Raw genomic sequence first — 16,663 nt, forward strand, 5'->3', positions numbered from 1 at the left:
TGAAAATTAAACCATTAAATCCAAATTAAGTCACCAAAAGAGACTCGTGACAAAGCAGTTGTGGGAAGTGATTTAAGCAAGAATACACAGAGGGAAAAATGGGTAGGAGTGGGAACAGGCTCTTTATCTTTGGAAAGGCTCTCAGGCTGAAAAGGTAAGGTCTGCTTCAGTCTCATTTGATGCCTCATGGAGATTGGCATTGACTTCATGCTCCTTGCTCTCAGACCTAGGGTGATACACACAAATGACTGAGGAATATCTTACTCCTTCCCATTCTTTGAGAGAACATTGTGTCTGTCTCTAACATGGTTTTCTTGTTTACCATTCTAAATAACAACCTGGTGGTGGCAGACAGATGGGCAAGATGAACTTAAAGGTCTTTGCCATGCCTAATGTCTATGATTTTATGAGTCATTTCAGTCAGAAAGAAAGGGGAGATGAAATGTTTGAATGGAGCTAAAAGACATGACATCATGGTTCTGTTTCCTTTCTTTGAAATTAGCAATAAACCAAATTACTCTCAGCCACTTATCATTAACAAAAAATCTTTAACTTGCTTTTTCCAAAATATGTTTCCCTTCTCTCCTAAATCAATTCACTAGGGAAAAGCAGGAGGCTTTCTCTTGTATACGCACAGCAGAGCAATTTGGCTTTTGAAGAAGTAATAGAATTTCAGGCATCACAAACGAATCAGCAATGTCTCAGCTGTACGTACATCCAAACAGCAACTGAAATATTTAACTGCAGCCTTTAGCAGCATTTTTTGTTCTGGCTGCTCAGTTGAACATCCTGTCCTGCTGGGCTGGCTAAAACGCCCTGGTGAAATCCTCTTGGCATTGCTGTTTGTGCCTTTCAGAGCACTGCTTCACGTAGCCGACTTCATTTTAAGGTGAGAATTGCGGGTTTTCCTCAGAGGACTTCGACGCACAATGACATTCTCAGTGACACATAATGTCACATGAAGTGGCATTCACCCACGAAGGGTCCTGAACTGCTTCAAGGACACTACGTCATTCATGAGCCTTATGCAGATAGGGGCTCATTCACACATGCCTCTCTCCACTCCCCCCTGCCTCGGAGCACAGGAGCCCTTTGCCCCAATACAGCCCGCTCCCTCCTGACACCTCCTATCCCTGCTCCAGCTCTTTGCTGCAGAAAAGGAGGATCACAACTTGCCAGACTGAAGGAAGGAGGGACACTGCTTGTCTTCTCCTGTGCTCTGATGTTGGTCAAAGCGATGCCTGGCTACAACAAGGGGTTTGAGAAAAAGACACAGCAACAGCAGAGCGTAACCAGCTATGGGCTGCAGTTTCATCTGTGATGCTTGCTGTGACAGTACAGGGGTACTGGAGAGTAATTCACAGCCTCCTGAAAGCCTACCTCTTCAATCCTGACAGCTCAGCAACCCCTGAGACTTTACATAAGGAGAGAGGGGACAGAGCCTCCTGATGCAAGCACAGGTTGCATGAGTTGACTTGCCCATTTCAGAGTGATTAAAATGTTGGCAGCGAGAAAAGAGCTTCCCAGATCACATCAGGGCTGCAGCTTTGATTTCTCTTTTCTGCTTGTCTCCCAAGATTGAGACTCCCTGGTCCTGTTATGCACATGGTACAGAGAATAAATAGGGATTGCTACATATAAACAGGTATTTGTTTCTGTAACTCCAGGGGTGTAAAACCAACCCTAGAAATGTCTTACTTAAACATTGCATCTTGCCTACGTTCTTTGCCATCCCTATGCTGCAGACCTTCCTAATCAACATGGACAGAAATCCCTTCCCCACACATGACCAGATTTTCCTTTTCCAGCTTAGAGAAGTTTCCCTTTGTCCTTGCTGCTTTGCTCCATCCACACCAATGCCCTTCAGACCCTTCCAGCAGTCACTTGGTTGTTGCATTGCTTGCTCCAACCTCGTCCATGTTTTTGACCATAAACTCTCCCACTCAAGCTGAAAGAGCAGTTTGTTTTCAGGGCTTCAAGAGCACAGGCTGAAAATAAAATCCAGATACTAGACAGCAAACTCTACAAAAAAAAATAAAAATTAATCTACCTCTGTGACCACGATGAAGTATGAGGACTTGCCAAAATAGCAATATAGCAAGCAGGTATTTTTTCTTATTTTTTTTTTCAAGGAGTGGATGGCATTTGCTCCTACTGCTGAATATCTCTTCTGAACTATTTATGGCCAAGGAGGTTTCAGGTCTTATGTGTCATTTTGTAGAAATCCAGACATTACAGCTCACCTTGTCTAAACTATCCCCACACAGGAACACCTTCCCAGATCTCAGGGGACAGTGATCTACACCTCCAAGAGACCTCATGCTCAAATATGCTCCTCATGCTCCAGTTTCTGCAAAGGTGGAGATGCAGGTAGCTGTTGTCAAGGCTTTCAGTGCAGCAATGGGCTCTGCAGTCAAGTCCTGTGGGACTGTTCCTTGCGATGATGAGGACACTGCTCTGCCTGATTGTCACCCCCAGCTACTAGCTTCCCTTCTCTTGTAGAACAACCCTCATTTTGCTGCTCCCTGACACCTCTGAGCAAAGAACATCACTGAGAAATGATTTTCACAGGATGAATGGCAATGTATGAAAAACTGGTGTTACATTGCCTATCGTAGTTTTACCCTGAGATTTACCTATGCTTATGACATTCGTTTGAGGTTATTATCAGTACTGAGATTACTATAATACTCTGCTCCATCTGGTCACCTTAAAATGGAAGCCTTGGTATCCCCTAACTGGATGCCCCAGACAGACCTGAACAGGGTTTACAAATAGTGTCATTTCTACATTTTATCCTTAATCCTCACTGTGCAGTTGCTAGGAACAATGATCTTATTTGCTTTGCTAATAAGTGCAGCCACATATGATGAACGCTTCGGGTTGGGGAGGTATAGGTTGGTAGAGATATTGAACATACTGGAAGGGTGATTTTATGCTGATAATACTGTCACCACCCTGTGCTCATAGTGGAGATAGCAGATGATGCATGTTCTGCCAAAGAGATTTCACAGAGGTTGTGATTTTCCTTTGCGCTGAGCTATGACAGCAATCTCTCAGCTTAATTAGCAATTGCCGAAATATGTCACACTTGGTAGGAGGTAAATTATTTTGGCCTTATCAAATCATTTTCAAACATGCTGTTTCCTTTGTGGTCACAAAAACATTAAAGCCTCAAATCAGCAAGGGAGCTGGTACAAGGGAAAAAAAAGTTTTGCTATAATATCAGGGCTTTGTAACAAAACAGTGAATATACAAGTATCTCTGCTCCAGGTTTCACTGTGACATGGATCACTGTAATATTGTTCAGGTCTGGCTGACTTCCCAAAATGAGGGGGAGCAGCTATTTCCCCAAAATCATGTTGTGGCAAACAGCTAGTCAACGTAATCTTCACACATATCCCATTTCAAAAGCAAAACAGAAGCTCCCTGGTTCATAATGGAGCTTCAGGTATGATCTGCAACGTTGAGAGATGTTCAGATCTTGACACTTTTTTTAAAAAAAAATTCTAAATATTTTCTTTGTTTCTTGCCAAAGAGCAGCATTTTAAACATCTAAAGATAAAATTCTCACTTTTGACTGTAATGGGTACCCCTGTGTGTGGGCAGTGGCGTAAGCAGGAAAGTTCTTGCTCCTCGGGAAGATGCTATGGCACAGCATCAGCTGGCTGACCTTGCAAGAGGAAAATCAATCCCATTGCCCTGGTTCAGGTCCATTACCCTCATTCAGGTCCTTCTTCTCCCTGTGAGCTCAAGAAGACACCACACGACTCTTTGGAAAAGCATTTCCCATCCCGCAGACTGAAAGTGTCCTGGGATGATGTGGCTGAGCACAGCCACTCAACTGAACCAGCAGACCTGTCTGACAGTGGCTGCCGAGCTGGTTTTCCATATCCTGCAAACTCTCCATGTGGAAAACAACCAATTTGCCATCTGGTAAGAAACATCATATATATGACTTAGGTTTAAGAAAAAGTAAATAAAAAAGTTTTTTTTAGCCTTAAGGTCTTCCTTGGACATCTCCTTTGGCTTGCTGCTGGAGCCAGGACAGTAGGCTAGCAGCACCCTGGGCTGGACAGGGCCAAGCCTCTATGGGAAGCAAGCATTTCTCAAGTCCTGTAAGCCTGGCCTGTACCACTCTTTCTTCCTCCACCCAGCTTTTGGAAGAACTACCTTGGACTTTTGGAACCAGGTTGAAGGCCTCAATTGCCTTTGTTGTGCATAAACCTTCCCCACTAAACACCACACCACTGGCAGGCTCTTTCCTCCCTCCTTCCTCAGGATACCTCTCCAAAGTCCCAAGTGACCATGGAGGACAAAAATCGCTCACCCTCAGAGGTTTTGCTTTTGAAACTTTCTGTCTGAGAAGAAGCTAATGAATATGACTGCTTTTTCAATGCTGATAAATAACAGCAGCCTGAATCCCACTGGCTTCCAATGCAATCCATGTTCTTGTGACTCTCTGGGTTTTAAAGACGAGAAGGAAATTTCCTGGCACTAAAGGGCAAGCCCCAATCTCAGCACACTTCCATTGATGTTCCCTGCGTGTCTGCTCCTCGTGGGGCTGCTCAGCTCCACGGGGTTGCTCTGTTCACTTCCTTTGAGAAAAACACCTTCCTGTGTACAATATGTCATGAAAGGCAGATTTATCTCTCCTCTGACACAGCCACACTCTGGTGTCCCCGTTTCAGCTCTTCAAGCACTGTAATTTATGTGATTCTCACCCGTCACCCCAGCAACGTCCAGGACAACACACAGGGAACCTAAGTTCAACCTACAGACAGTGGTGGTACGACTGCACCCAGCAGGAAGCTGCTTTGTCTTTCAAGCTACGTGTAACAGAGTGTGCTTTCTGCTGGACAGATGACTCCTTCCTATACTTTCTTGCATATTTGAGAAGATATTTCCTGGTATAAAGGGTATTGATACCAAGCCTGTGTTACAGGGATGGGCTGCCTGAAGTGTGCTGCATTAATTAAAACAGTATAATTTCTGCTTGTAATTAATCCCTAATAGGTTTTGAAGATTGGCTCATTCATTCATCCTGGGACATGGTAAATGGGAAATTTCTGGCTAAAGGAGCACTGGGCCCAAGGGGCAGAGAGATCAACACCAAGGTGTGCAGAGGCTGACTGCACGGCTGGAAAGGCAGGAGGAGAGAGTCTGTGCAATGGCCAGAGCATCTTGGTCATGGTGCCTTCCAACAGGCACCATGCAGATTCCCCTCCTTTTGTACTCTCTGCAAATAAAGAGGAAGCAAGACTCAGGCTCACCCTCTTTTTTGTACCAAAAAAACCCTCCATGCCAAATCTAGCAGAGACACAGGCAGCCTTCAAATATACTTGCTGCTGCTTCACATAATGACAGATAAGAGAAATGCAACAGAAACCTCTGCCACTATGAATGCATTAAGGACTGAATCACCATATAAATCCAGGACAGGTACTTCCAAGGGCAAGCGAGTGCTGCTATTGCAGTATTCCTACCACAGCTTGCTCCTGCCAACAGGTCGAGCAATGACCCTTCTCAGCATATTGACAAAACTGCTTGATGAGGGGAGGAACCTCCAGTGAGGATGGACTTTGCAGAAGTTTACTCAGCTCCCTGTTCTTTCCCAGTGCACTGGCAGTGTGATCTGCCCAAATAGTGGGTATTGTGTGTGCCTGGTGGTTATGGCTGCAAAGGCTGCTGGAGACAGGCATCACCCACAGGGAGCTGCATCATCAGGAGAAGCAGGAATGCTACTGTTACCTTTCCATGATGAACGTCTTTCTGCTCTTGAGTCCTCAATTCCCTCAATGAAGCAGAGCCAATGTGCTGCCCCATTTAGAGGTAGTGTGTATGGAGCAAGGGATGATCTGGGTCTGATGTTCGCACAGAAATACAGGAACCCTGAACTGAGACACTCTTTGTTTCAACCCAAGCTACAGTGAAAAGTTGCTCTTTGATATTACCTTCATTTTCGCTTAAATGCCGCTTCCTTCTTCTCCATTTTCAATATTTCACCTGAATAAGAAATGTGTGGAGAAAACAAAACTCCACTTGCAGTTCATGAGCAAAAAACAGACAAACAATATTACCTATTCCCCAGGCTGGATCCAATGCCCTGAAATACCTGAAATTTCTAGCTGTTAATAAAAAAAGTGAATATCAACAAATGCTTCTTATTCTTCTTTCAGTCAGAGTGCTTACATGCACTGAAAACTTCCAAGATGATCTGTTTTCCAATCAGCAGACATACACATTTGTATTATGGGTTTGTTGCTATTATACAACACAAAAGTTATTAAAAATGGGGGAGAGAGTCATTAGGCATAATTTCTTTGACACAATTAGAATCAGAATACCTAAAGGCTTGAAACAAGGTTTGTGAGGGGAAAATTGCTAAAGTGTTGACAGAATAAAGTGAGATAGGGTAAGAATAAGAAACTATCCCCATGCGATGTAAACATCCATTAAAATCATGGGAATTCTGAAAGCCCTGGGAAACAAAAAATTTGTTTCCACCACAGTTTAGGAATAGCCACTGCATGCCACATGCCAAGATGATCTTCGTGAGTTTCATTAAAGGAAAGCTTCCAAATGCAGATGAGACATCCTCAAGGCATATCAGGAAGCACCCAGCAACGCTCAGGGTCAATCCAATCTGTCACAGCTGTGGTTCAAATTAAGACTAAGCAGACGCAGTGAAACCTTAGCAAAGACAATTTGGAGAGTCTTTGGATCAATGCTGTAGGAAGGTCCCATAAGGTCACTTAAGTTATTGCTTTACAATAGCTCCTGTGTAAGTGCAAGCTCCTAATTAATTGCTTAATTAGTTGTAGGCTGTAGAAACCTGCTAAGAACAATGCCATCTGTGCTACAAGGTCAAGGAATGAGGACACATTCAGCAAAATTATTTATTGAGTGTGCTGTCTAGAATGAAATCCAGAAATCCTAGGCTGGGATGATTACTATTTTAGTCCAAAGGCCCACGTGTCTGGGGACACAAAATCCCATCTCCTGGGATATCACACCTAGGAAGATTTTGAATTTGCTGTCTGTCATTATCGACACAAGGGAAGGGAAGTGCTGGGAGCAGCTGTGAGGCTCTGAACCATGGACAGGGAATTCTCCACCAACTTTTGAGGGGGAATGTGATTTCTTCCAGATATCCCCCATTAGATGACTGAGAAAGAAAAAATGAAATCTCTTCCAGGATGGTTTCCTGAACAGCCCTGGAAACAAAAGGTTTGGCCTCTCCTACTCCTACCATCACATTTCTGTGCCTCATCCAAGAGATAGGAGCCTTAAGGAGAAGACCCTCATGGTGATATACCTCGTGATGCTGGGATGGATGCTAACAGAAACTCTCCTTTCTTTTCAGGGAGAAGATGGTTAGTGACTGGAAAGGAAAATTGTTGCAGCCTAATTCTGCTGGATATTGAGTCCTTTTGGTATCCACATGAAGATTTAAGGGCAGGAGCCAGTAACAGCATAACAGGAGACAATCTACCTAGGAAATTGCATACCATACAACAGCTTGCAAGTATCTTTGTTTATGAGCAAAGTAAGGAAGTGCTATTACTACCTGGTGCCTTTTATATCTGGAGAGCAGCTCAGAGAGGCCATGACATGAACTACATGAGTATGTCTATGTATGTGTATGGCATCACACCACTGCTTATTCTCCTTTGGCCATCCATGTACTAGGGCCTGGGAATTTTGGATAACAACTGTTCTGAGTTTCATTCCTTCCTGTGGACTGCATAATAACAAAGCATTCACTCCAAGGAAGGCAGGATGAGGAATGTGGTGAAGCAGGGACTGTCAGTTCCATCTCTTGCTCTGCGCCATGGTCGCTCTTCTTTCATCCCTGGTCTCTCCACTTCTTTTGGAGGAAGCTGAGTTCCTCTGTGAACAAGCAAGGACTTCCATTCACCCAAGCAACCATGAATCTTTCACACTTCATGGAAATAATACAATAAATGTCAAGATGTAGAAATGTCATTCATAATTCATTACTCATCACTCCCCATAATGAATGCATTTTAATACTACACTGGCATGGGGGAAGGGAAAAGAAAGATTTTCACAACAGGAAAAAGTTGGTGTTTTTTCCCCTGAGCACATAAAATACTACATTAGTTTTATTACCAACAGTACATTAAGATCATGTGCCTTGATAGGTGCATTTTAATGTCCTGCCTACCTCTGTGGGTACAGCTGGAGGCAAAGCATCCAGCAAATGCTGTTGTTTAGATTAGGAAAGAGTGTTTGCGAACAATGCAATAATATTAGATAATGAACTAATCTTTCACTTCTCGGTGAAAGATTTCAACCACTTTAGGCACAAATGAAACAAGGGCTGGAAGCAGGAGACCACAGGGACTGGTAAGAGGCAGTGCCAAGGCGCTTATAGATCAATGTAAGAACTATCAAAGCCGGAGAACACCTATCTGTATGCCTCAGGCAGCCTGAATTTTTAGTGGCTGCCTCATGGAAGCTGTTCCTGCTTGGCTCAGTATTTTGCCCAGGATCATGGGAACCAAATGTAATCTCTCCATTTAATTTAATGGGATGTGTTTATTTCTTGTCGGTCTTGTTGGTCCCCCTGGACACCGCCACTAGCAGCAGAAGCCTGTTTTTTACTATGTTGCCCTCTACTAGGGGGACCTAGTGGGCTCCCATAACACAATTAGTTTTCTATATTTTAGCTTTCACGTGAAGAAACCCTTGCAGTCAGTTGGAAAGTCTATAGGATCACTGTTGGGATGGTCATAGCAACTATTTGCTCCAGAGGAAAAACCTCAGAGCATAACCACCAGTGATGCATGCTGCTCAGGCACAACAGCTGAAAACATGGAAGCCACAGAGAGCCTTCTCCCTTCCTATCTCAGCAAATACATTAGTTTATAAAACAGCCACATTCCTGTCTCAGGTTCTGCCTTGCAGTGGGTCCTGAGACTCATCTGTTTCGATGTTTTTGATACAACAGATAATCCAGTGTGTATTTTAGGCTGAAGAGTATAGCCATTAGTTGTGGGAAGGCAGGATGCAGTTTTCGATACAAACTACACAGCTGCTGATAGGTCCTCATCCCTTCCTTTTCAGCTGGTTCTTCTGGCTTATCACAAAATAACCATATAAAAACTTTATTTCTTTTCTGCTGATGGGAAGTTGGTTAAATCAACGACCAGTTGCGGTTGTCTGGCAGGCATCTTTGGATGCCTAGATCATTACATTCATATCTTCCCTTCAAAGAGTTTTTCTGCAGTTCCTTTGAAAGAGATATGTAGATTATAATCAGAAGTGATCATTTCACTTTGTTGTGCATCCAAACAAAGTAGTAATTCAGTAGCACTCACCAAAACAGCTACTGAAAGATGGCGAGCTGTATATCCAAGATTAGAAGGTAGCCCTGAGTACACAGTGTTGATCTCCAAGAAGAAAAAGAATACTTGAACATTCTGCAAACTGATAAAAGGTTAACCTTAATCTTTGCTGTTGAAAACATCTATTCATTTTACCTCTGCATATATTAAACTTCAAATGTGTGTGCCTTCTTTCTTTTGTTTTTGTTTTGGAAAAGGGTACTGTCACGGTGTGAGATGAAAGAAAGTTCTATTATATAAACAGCGCTCTTCTTGCCACAGGAGAATTCAAAGGACATAATTTACCACTTGGATGTGAGGATGTACATCACATCACTGGGCTCCTGCTACAGCCCTTGAAGCAGCATCTAAAGCTTTTTGGCTTTCTTGCCAGCTGACAGTTGTCAAGCAGATAGTGGGATGGCCAACAAGGAGGGGGAAACAGGTCTGTGCTCCATTCCCAGATCTGCAATGGGTCTCTTCTTTTCTCATGCCTTTTTCAGCAGGGGACCTACTAGGATGAAGGGAAGTCCAGATCTGAGTATGGAAATGTGCCAACACATTGCCACTTTTTCCAATCACGCATGACACCTCCCTGCTAGGACTTGGATGGGAGGAGTGGTCGCAGCTAGGACTGACATGCCACCTTCTTAGGTACATTTTCTCCCTGCAGTGTGTGTGCAGAAGTCTCAGGAGGGCTTGTCCAGCCTCCAAGCATGGGATGCTGCAACCCCAAATACAGGACTGACTTCAGAGCATGCCAAGTCTGTCTTCAAGAAACTACCCATCTTATCACCTCATGATGAATATAGCAAACGTCTGAGAGAGAAACTGTTTAAAGAAAGCATTGGAGAGCCTGCTGGTAACAATTTTGCATTTTCCTTCACTTGGAAAAGCAGGGCACTGAAGCACTAATCCCTGTGGGAGCTGACTGACACAGCACCATTAACTTATTGAGCTGTGACCGCTGACACCAGCGAGGGAGCTCCTTCTTGGCTCCAGCAGCACCAGAGGTTGCAACAAATAAATAAATAAAGAGGCAAATGCTACACAAGGGCATTTCAAAAACCTCTCTGAGGTGCCCAGAAGAGATTATGTCATCCATAAATGCATCAGGTTTCATATCTCAGGGCTTTGCAGGGGTGGAGGATGGTGCTTTGTCTTCCAGGGGGAGATGGTTGACTGCCACTCCACAGCAGCATGGACAACTCCCTACTCTCCTGGAGGCATGCAAAATCATGTTCCCTCTGCTTGCCCTTGGACAGGGAATATCTACCTCTGTGTTGTCTCTTAGAATATAATTCTTTCTGGACACTCTACATTTGCAAGTGTGAAAAACAAGTATTTAGCTGGGACTTGAGCAGTTTACTAACAAAAGACCCTCACTGTAATTCTAATTTCCTGTCCATGCTTAAAAAAAAATCCTCTCTTACTAAGCTAAAAAAATCATAAAAAAAATAAAACATCACTGCCTAAAATTAAGATATTGTTTAAACTTTGTGAAAATTGCTTACATGTCAGGGTGCCTGAACCACCAAATCAACTGTTGACCTATCACCCTACTCCTCAGATGCCTCCACCAGATGCCTCTGATTTTGTGGGTAGCACAGATACACCAGGTTTAGTGGCAGGAGCACAAGTAACCTGTTGCCGGTGCATTATTCTGTGCTGAAACAATATTCACTGTCTCATAAGCCCGTGAAATAATGAGCCAATAGATGAGCAACAAAAATTAACAGCAGGGCAAAAAGAGGATGCCAGGAGGGAATAATGTTTTATACCCTTGGAGCAGAACTCTATTGATACGTCTCTTGGCTCCTGCTGTCTCAGCATAATGTGTGAGGCATAAAAGTCTGACAATGAACAATTCCCATACAAAGTTTGCCATTGTGCAGGATGTTCTTGTTAATAAATAGACCCCTAATCTCTTCACGCATTTCAAGTTGGTGTGTCTTCTGTCCCAAAACTTCCTTGTAATTAAACACCTCCATAATGAATTAAACTCTCTTGGGAACGTTACGTGTGAGCTACCTTTCCAATTTAAAATTAGCTTAAGGGCTGAAACGATCAGGCCATTCATTAATCTAATCTCTTTTTTGTAATTGTAGTTCGTGACTTGGAAATGTGACCACAAGATCAAAGGGACAAAGAGGAATGAAGAGGAAATTATACAAGACACTGATAAAGTTCTCTGGCCCAAGACTTCACCCACAGCCCAATGAAATCAGCAGTGCTGACACACAACACTAAATGACCATTTTTTTTGTGTGTGCAGAAACATCTCTCTCCTCAGGAGATGTCTACCCCGAAGTGAAAAATCAGCATAAGTCTACCCACACTCTCACCACTGGCTGGAAGCCAACTCCAGTCTGGAAAGCAGAGAATTAGAGGAGCGGGTAGTTAATGAACCCCCTTCAGAGCACCTATCATGGTCTGGGGCAGAGCTGGATGCTGGCAGCCCCCTGGGAATCAACGGGCCACGAGACATGCTCTGCCTCTCTGCTCTGGACTAGATTTTCCTCTCCTCTGAAAAGAGCAGAAGTTGCAAACCTTGAATGTACTGAACCATGTGACAGCCTTTTTGTAAAGCCAAGGGATGTCACCCAAACGTCCCAATTCCAGGGCCAGGGGCATCCATTTCAGAGCTGCGCTTCCAAGAACAAGAGACCCAACTCTTTCATGCAGTGCCACATGTTCCTGGCTATCTCAGCAGGTAGCCAGCCTCCGTCTGTACCTAGGCTGAGAACAGCAGCCATGTTATTTAACTCTAGCACAGGTTGCGCTGCTCAGTATTCGCTACCATCCTCTGCCCGGCAAATCTGCCATCTGCCTGCTGGGAGCAAAGGGAGGAGCACAGCCAGGCAGCCAGCAGCGACCTTCTGCACACATGCCCTGTTGAATACAGCCTCCTCTGTGCCCTGGCCACACACATCAGCTGCATGCCCCATGGGCTCTGCTGGCCTGGGGCGTTATCCTCCAAACACTTGAGACTCAGCTGTGAAAGGGAGAGCTCCAGCCCCACACAAAGCAAGTCTGGTGGTGTGATGCGTCACAGTGTTGTCCTGTCTCTTGATTTTTCTAGCTGAGGTGGGGTCTAGGAGCTGGATTTCTAATGAATATTCAACAGATAACACCTGGATGTTATTTTTCTGTCCTTTTCAGCAGTGGCTACATGTCAAAATTTGATGCAGAAAAACAAAGAATGTGAAATACATTCACGCGTGTTGAGCATCTAATCTCTGTCTTTGATTAAGTTCATACTGTCTTCTCCCTCCCAGCGGGGACACGGACATTGTCGCTCTCTTCTATCTGGCAACCACAGTAACATGTCAAAATAAAGTTTTTTTCAAAGCCACTATCTCTGAAAATGGGATAGAAGGTAACCAAATGGCCCAGAAGTTATCACGAAGAAAGACAAGCTGCTCTTCTGGTTTATCGTGTATGCCTTGTGCCAAAGCAAATGCAAGAGAAAAGTGCACAAGTCCCTGCTTTTCTGCAAAGGCAATCCAAACGATGATATTTTGAGCTGTGCCATTCAAACAGTTCATGGATTGTGGGAATAATTACGGAGCCGTGCAGCCCTCAATCACTGCACGAGGGAATTAATTGCCACATGGAGTAACCATGGCAGACGGGAAGCGACTGCTCTCGTGTGCTTGGATTGCAGTCTGCTGCCTGCCAGACCACACGTGCTGCCAAGGAGGAGGGCAGGGCCAGGGTTTGGAGGCTCTTTAAGCACCTAAGCATGCAGAAAATTGTCCGGTGGGATTTTTCAGGTGCGTGCCTATGCCTCCTGAAAATCCCACTAAACCTGTCCTGGCATTTGTCAGCCTGAGAAAGCCAGCGGACACCTGGCTCCTGCTGCTTGTGGGAGAATCAAGGAATGAGCAGCCAATGAAAATTTACATTGACAGAAACAGGGAGGTTCAGCAGGAAGGATTTAGGGGAATGCAAAGAGATTATGCTGTCTGCAGGCTAGGAAAACCTTCCTGCTGGTCACAGATGACTCCGTGGAATGGAGTTATTTTAATTTTATTTATTTATTTATTTATTTATTTATTTTATTATTGTTATTCTATTAATCCAAAATTAATAGAGGAGGTGTTGTACCTGCTATTGTTTCTGCTCTGGCCCAGCTGGAATCTCTTGAATGCTTTGGTGGGGATGTACCAGGGGTGATGCGCTCCCCATGGCTCACATCCCACAGCAGAGCAAAGACAAAGGAAAGCTTATTCACACTAGCTCAGACTTAAGTTTCTGGTCATGTATTTCTTTTGAAAGATGGGAAAGAAAATTGTGCCAAGGTGTTGCCCTCTTTCCTTAAAGTAGACACTTGGAGAAAAAGAAGTCCCAGACAAAAAGGCCTTGCAGAATTACCAGCCCCAACTAAGCTTGACAGGCCCTTACAACTTGTCTGATAGGATTAATGGTAAACTTGGCAAGACCAAAATATTTTTTAAGTTTCTTTCTCTGACTTATGAGGCTTCAGAATTACCTAGAATCTACAAATCTAAGAACTTCTGTAAAAATAAAAAATAAATAGGGTCTTGCATAACCCCAGAGGGTGGAGATTTTAAAAACAAACAAACAACAAAAACAACAACAACAACAAAAAGAAAACAAAAACAAAAAACATAATGAGTTTTTTTGTTTGTTTGTTTTGATCAAACACTTTGATGAAAGGCATACGATATTTACACTTTCCTCTGCAAAGGTTTCCCTGCAAACTACATGAAAAAAATGATTGAACCCTTTAGACTCAGCTATAAGCTGTCCAAAAAATCACACAGTCAGTTTGTAGAAAAATAGAAAATTATCCAATATACACTGTCAACTGAAAAATCAGAGTACTAGGAAATGTTACCCCTCCTAAGCAGTTACCCTAAAGCCGTGTCTCTGGAGAGGTTGCCTGCATGGCTCACGTGAACAAAGCCCCTACCCTTTAGCTGCAGGTTAGCTGGGATTGCCCAGGGAACCCAGGAACCATTTAATGGGATGTCAGAGTGACCAGGCAGACAACCTGTGCCAGTGGGGTTGTGGGACACCCACCCAATCTCACCATCCCTCCCAGCACTGGAAAGATGAAAAGCAGGGACTCACAGCTTTGGTTGGGATAGGAAGATCATTAGGCAATGCCCTGCCCATGAAAACCAGATATCCCGATAGCAAGGAACAGCTTTTTGCTCTCGTAGTGTGCATTTCTGAGCCCAGTGCTCCTCCTTGCTGGCTCAGACAGACCCGAAGCAAATCTTCATTTCCACCACATGGCAGACCCTGCACAGCTGCACCGTTCAGTGCAGATGGCTTTCAAGAAGCCTTAAGTCAGCAGCACGTTGGCAAAAGCCTCCAGTCCCACACAGAGCGGAAATAGCTCCTGGCGGAAGCACGTTGCATTTATGGAGCGTGGGGAAAATTAATCTTTCCGTTCATACAGAGCATCTGTGAAACCTTACAACACCGATCCTTGTACAATTCTTTTGCACAGTGACACAGACATATGCAGCGTAAACGTACTGCTGGGTGCTGTGAGATTCAACCCTTTTAATTGAGCTGCAGTGCAAATGTATCTTTAGCAAATCAGGCCTAGATCTGCTGATATATTGAACATCTAAAGGAGCCCAGTTTTACTAAAAAAAAAAAAAAAGGTTGTCGCAGGTGCCAAGTCCTGGCACAAAGAATGCAGCCTCCACCTCTGCAGTTCCTATGTGCCACAGATTTTTCCCAGACTGGGCCTTTTTGTCAAACTACCCAGGAGACTTTTGAAACTTCAAAAAGGGTTGGAATGCAAGTACCAAGTTTTGATCTTCAGGTACAGTTCTGACATTTGACAAAGGATGGGGAATGTTAGCCTGCCATTACATGTTAACAAGGGAGCTCAAATTTTATTCAGGAGTTCAAGTTAAAAGATCTCCATAAATAGAAGCTGCACGCTAACAGGACATAATGTTTTACTACCTCACATATAAAAGATCATTCTGAATGCTACCTCATTTCATCAGCCCTCTCACCTTGTTTTTTAAAGGAGGAAATTAAATGAAAAGAACTGTCCTCATCCATCATTAAGCCCGGTAGTTTCAGAAACATCCCATTAACACTTCGCTGTGCTTCAGTCACCCACACGGGAAGCTCCAGGACTCAAACCAGCAAGTCCCTGGTCCTAACACCCCCTTGGGAAGAGGCCATCAAAACATAATGTAAAGGCAGTCTCTCCTTTTCCGAATACATTCTCTTCCCCGCCTTCACAAGAGCTTTCCCACCTTTCTTATGCTCGTATCAAGGCAGCAGGGTCTTACAGGGTCATGCAGGCCCCTGGGATCAGATCACAGCTATTATGATGTCTTGTCCTTCGTATGCTGGCTCTCAGCACATTAGCTTCTCAGCCAAGCTGCTTTTTAGTACTTTATTATGTTGTTTGTTTTGCATTTATTGAGCTGCACTGGGCTTTCACTCTTTGGATAAATCCAGCTAGCAGTCCCCAGGCCTCCCAAAGGAATGCTACTGCAGGAAATTAATGAATGCACTGTTTTCCCCAACACAGTGCAAATACAGTGCCAGTGATGTCATACTCAGAACCCTTCCTTTGCTGCAGCTTTGGTGAAAAATCCTGCCTTGTCCAAGTACCAAAGTGCTTGTGGCTTCCTCCCAATTCCTTACTTTGTGCTGTCATCATCATCAGGCAAATCCCCTGACCCAAACTTGAGAAATCAATAGCACTCAGACAAGGAAACTTACTATTTTCCACTGGACAAACTTTAATTGTCTCAGAGGCTTTAAAGTTCAATGATAGACCATTTAAATTAAAACAAAACAAAACAAAATAAACAAACAAATAAATAACCAACAGTCATGCCTTGTCTCTTTATTTGATATTAAAGGGCAGGATTCTTCAGATCTGAAGTGCCCGCTCTGTTTTGACAAATACGCCATGCTGGTAGATGTGTAGAGCAGGCAGATAAGAAAGGCAGGCAAGAGGGTGAATGATTTTGGTGCTGCAGAGCACAGAGTGTATTTCCAATAGGCACTGCTACCACCAGCAGATAGAAATACAAGCGAATGTTTCCTTGCAGTCACTGATGAGACTTCTAGTGTGACTTTCTGTCATGTTACATTTTCTGCCCTGCTGGGAAACTCAATAATTACTCTGCAGGCACTTCTGAAGACATACTTGTCGAAACAAATGATGGGGCATTAGGTGGTTGTTAGGCACAGGCTGGAAACTGCAAGCCTGTCTCAGGAAGGAAACAAAACCAAAACACCATTGCTTCTCTGGTAAAAACTACTTATACATTAGTGTTGGACAAAAAGAACAG

General features: G+C 43.8%; 1 protein-coding gene across 2 annotated transcripts in view; it reads right to left on the bottom strand.

The window, feature by feature from the left end:
* Positions 1-16,663, bottom strand: part of SYNDIG1 (synapse differentiation inducing 1) — a 73,399-nt gene that overhangs the window by 30,093 nt on the left and 26,643 nt on the right. The window contains exon 4 of one of the 2 annotated variants that reach the window (XM_080584676.1): positions 16,288-16,578. The exons of the other annotated variant lie outside the window; for it this stretch is intronic. Coding sequence (XP_080440802.1) covers positions 16,483-16,578 — 96 coding nt within the window. The 3' untranslated portion in view covers positions 16,288-16,482. Of the gene's footprint in view, positions 1-16,287; positions 16,579-16,663 lie in introns of those variants that run through there. 2 annotated transcript variants of the gene reach the window in all.

Source organism: Anser brachyrhynchus (assembly GCF_964034855.1).
Source record: "Anser brachyrhynchus genome assembly, chromosome: 3".
Classification (NCBI taxonomy): domain Eukaryota; kingdom Metazoa; phylum Chordata; class Aves; order Anseriformes; family Anatidae; genus Anser; species Anser brachyrhynchus.